Source organism: Adiantum capillus-veneris, chromosome 5 (genome assembly GCF_014529385.1).
Source record: "Adiantum capillus-veneris isolate H3 chromosome 5, ASM1452938v2, whole genome shotgun sequence".
In the NCBI taxonomy this organism is placed as follows: Eukaryota; Viridiplantae; Streptophyta; class Polypodiopsida; order Polypodiales; family Pteridaceae; genus Adiantum; species Adiantum capillus-veneris.
Window position 1 is genome coordinate 39,036,479 of NC_140935.1, and position 3,939 is coordinate 39,040,417.

A 3,939-nucleotide genomic window follows, 5' to 3' on the forward strand; every position below is an offset into this window, starting at 1 on the left:
CCAAAAGATTCAAATTTGACGAGGGCACGGAACTCTTTCTCTAGTGGGAGAGCCTGTCTCTCAAATGGGGATTGCTTGATGCAAGTGAATATTTCATTGAAGCAAGAAAATTAAGGGGTATAGAGTGACGGGTAGGTGCATTTTTGCCTTGCATGATGATGGACAAAGTGTAGGATGGCCCTTCCTCTCGGATGGCCCTTCCTCCCCTAAGAAGGACAAGGGAACCCTTCAATTTCCAGAAGTTTGACGAGGGCACGGAACTTTTTCTCTACTGGGAGAGCCTGTCTCTCAAATGGCTTTATGTGGCTAGAATCCCTTTAAGACAGCTTCACCATCTTCAGCCATACACGCATCATGTAAAGGGACGATGGAGGTGCTAGATGTAGCCACTATTGCTGTAAGCATAATAGCACTGCTGACTCTGCTATTCTGCACTACACTAGCCAGAAGCAGCATGTAAAGGGACGATGGAGGTGCTAGATCCAGCCACTATTGCTGTAAGCATAATAGCACTGCTAATTCTGCTGTTCTGCATTACACTAGCCAGAAGCAGCAGAGCAAGGCTGCCCCCATCTCCTCCTGGCCGCCTGCCCATCATTGGCCACTTGCATCTTATCGTTGGTGCCAAGTTACCCCATTTCTTACTCTACAATCTCAGCAGAAAGCATTCATGCCCCCTCTTATGGCTGCAGCTGGGCCAGCAATCTGTGATTGTTGCATCCACTCCAGCTGCGGCTCGTCACATCCTTCAGACCAACGACCTCATCTTCGCTGCCCGTCCTCCCCTGTCAGTGCCTCGTCACCTCCATGGCTGTGCCGACATCCTCTTTGCATCTCCATCCGACCCTCATTGGAAGCTCCTTCGGCAGCTTTGCTCGTCTCAGCTCTTCATCAAGAAGAGATTGGAGGCTTTCCGCTCTATGCGTGCCCAGGAGGTGCATTCCCTTTTAAGTTCTATCCTTGCGTCGGTTGGGACACCCATCACCATGCGTTCCCACGCTCACACACTTTCTGGCAATATCATGTGCAGAATGGCATTTGGGAAACGTCTATCCGACCTGGCTGTCACTGCTCAAGCCCGCCCATCCCATCGCATCGTGGATCTCATGGCTGAGATGAATGATCTCTTGCTGGTCTTTAATAACCTCAGTGACCATTTTAGGTTCTTGCAAAAGCTGGATTTACAAAGGTTTGACAGACAGACTAGGGCTCTTGCTAAGAGGTTTGACCCTGTCTTGCAAGAGATCATCGACACTCGTTACCATGAACGTAGAAGTCATAATCAGACAGAAATGACTCCAGATTTCCTCGATCTACTACTTCAATCGACCTCTCTGCAGGAGGGGACACCCCAACTCTCATATCAGAACATCAAAGCTGTTTTTATGGTAAAACATAAATTGGCCGGCTTGAGTTCAAGGATTTAAAGTACATACTGCAGCTAGCCTGCATGCATGTTGTATGTCTGGTTTGAGGTTAGGAAAAGCATTTACTTTCTTGGAATCAGAGATTTAAGATGAAGGCATGCAAAAAGCATTCAGACATGGAAGCTTGCATGTGTATAGGCAAATAAACTCACTCGCCTATGCATGTCTGCTTAATACTGGGTTTGCACTGGTTTTGACGCACTGACGTGACTTTTTGGCTTCTGAACTCAGAACATTTTTGGAGGAGGAATTGACACGGCGGCCCTTACAATTGAATGGGCACTAGGCGAGCTGCTTGCAAATCCGGCAAAGATGATGAAGCTCCAACTGGAACTTGGACAAGTAGTGGGGATGGCTCGACTTGTAGAGGAATCGGATCTCTCTAGTTTACCTTATCTACAAGCGGTGGTGAAGGAAACCATGAGGTTGCACCCAATTGCGCCATTGCTAATACCGCATGTCGCAAGCAAAGCTTGTGAGGTTATGGGATATCAAATTCCAGCAGATACAATAGCATACATCAATGTGTGGGGAATTGGCAGAGATCCAGACACATGGGAGAGTCCCTTGGAATTTTGTCCGGAGAGATTTTTGGGCAAAGAAATAGACGTGAATGGAAAGCATTTTGAGCTGTTGCCTTTTGGGTCTGGGAGGAGAGGATGCCCTGGGTGGATGTTGGGCCTAGTGATGGTCCAGATTGCGGTGGCGAATCTTGTTCAAGCATTTGAGTGGAGAATAGCCAAAGAGATGGACATCACAGCAGACTATGGTCTGCTTTTCACGTCATCAAATCCTTTGATTGTCCAGGCTTCGCCAAAGCTGCCGGTGCATCTTCTTCAAGCAAACAAAGAGATCGTGGCCGGGGTCGATCAGTAAGCAGGGCAAAAACTTGGCTTGTCTAAGAGGAGGAAAGCTCCTGTTTTTAAAGCTTTCCTAGTTGTGAAGCATATAAAAGTGTCTTTCTACCCAAAGAGTGTAGCTAAGCTGGTTGAATCTTGATAAAGCAAAAGATAGAAGCTTAAGCCAATCATAATACATCCTTGACATGCCTTTGCCAAAGATATAACAATATGATCAGATTGGCTCTTACCACAACATATAATCCAGAAGGCACTAGGAAAAGTGTGAGAGAATATCAGGGAGCTATTTGCATCCGGCTCTCCTCTATCAGTAGCAATCTTGCCAATAGAACCATATCTAGAAATCGCATCCTCAAGCAAAAAATTTCATATAGAACTTGTAGCTTGTTGTACACAAAGCTCTTCCTTCAAGCTGGTAAGTGAAATCTTCTCTAGCAAGAACAAGATACCTTATATACCAAACAACCATTGGCATTGTAATCAAATATACAACCCACTTATAAGGCATGGCTAATGGTTAAGTAGGATGTAAACTTTCTCGATGCCATAAAGTGAAATATTGCTAGCACACCATAAAGCCTCCAGAAACTAAGCAACATTTTTGTTCATTCCTTTCCACCAATAGTGATCTTTGATTTTGACAAAAGTTGCCCATACCCCTTTGTGTCCAGCCCATAAACTCTTATGAAACTCTTTGATCACTTGTTATTGAGTTGCTTTATCACAAAAAACCCTTTGTGATACTTCTCTTCAACGTGTTGGCTGCTTCCATAAAGGACCATCTCTAAGAAAGTAGCAACAAGCCTTTTTTTAGGATCCTCTTGAACTCTTGATCACTCCATCCTTCTTGCCCTTACTACACAAATAATCAATCTTGTGCAAAAGGGGCACCAATGATAGTTGATGAGTAATGATTCCCTTGAAAGTTTCAATATGAGAAAGCATAGAGGTCAACAACTTACACTTGAAATTGTCCAAATTATTCTTGCGATGAAGAATTTTGATATATGGTTTCTTCTCATATGTAGAACAAGATAGGCCCAGATGTCCTGAGAAGTAAAAAGATGATGCATATTTTTACATAAGTGAATCATGTAGAGATGAAAGAAGGTATCGATGAGAAACTTTATTTTTTCTGTGAGCAAGCACACGACGAACAAGAATCAATGCATTATCATTATCTGGATCAAAAGGTTGAGGGAGACACAATTTATTACCCAAGACAATCTCAACAAAATCATCGTCTTTGAAAATAAAAATGGATTTGATAATGACAGAAGCTGCCATGAGAGAAAATGTTGTAAAAATAAGACATCAAGAAACTTACAAAAAAATTATTGGTCTCTATATACTAGTCACATATGCAAATAATTCACGAGAATCTCCAAAACAAGCACATGACAAGTGCCTTTCTATGATGCACATGTTAGAGAAATTTGGGACTACTACTTTTAAAGAACGCCGAAAAAGAGTCATTATGCAAACAAGCACGTTCATAGCATTTGCATATGTAAACCAAAAGAAGGCACATTTTAGTTAGTGATAAAGTAGGGGATAGGGATAGATAGCTAGCTAGAGAGGTAAAGAGACGGAGAGATAAAGGCATTTGGTAAAAGAGGAAGCGAAGTAGAAGAAGATTAGTAAAAAGGTGG

The 3,939-nt window shown here is 43.1% G+C and overlaps 1 protein-coding gene across 1 annotated transcript; it reads left to right on the forward strand.

Annotated features, from left to right (window-relative positions):
* Positions 1-291: 291 nt before the first annotated feature.
* Positions 292-2,903, forward strand: LOC147457165 (cytochrome P450 71AU50-like). Its single transcript, XM_086512140.1, has 2 exons — positions 292-1,388; positions 1,659-2,903. The coding sequence occupies exons 1-2, from the start codon at positions 468-470 to the stop codon at positions 2,301-2,303; spliced, it is 1,566 nt and encodes a 521-aa protein (XP_086368266.1). The 5' UTR covers positions 292-467; the 3' UTR covers positions 2,304-2,903.
* The last annotated feature ends 1,036 nt before the right edge of the window (positions 2,904-3,939 follow it).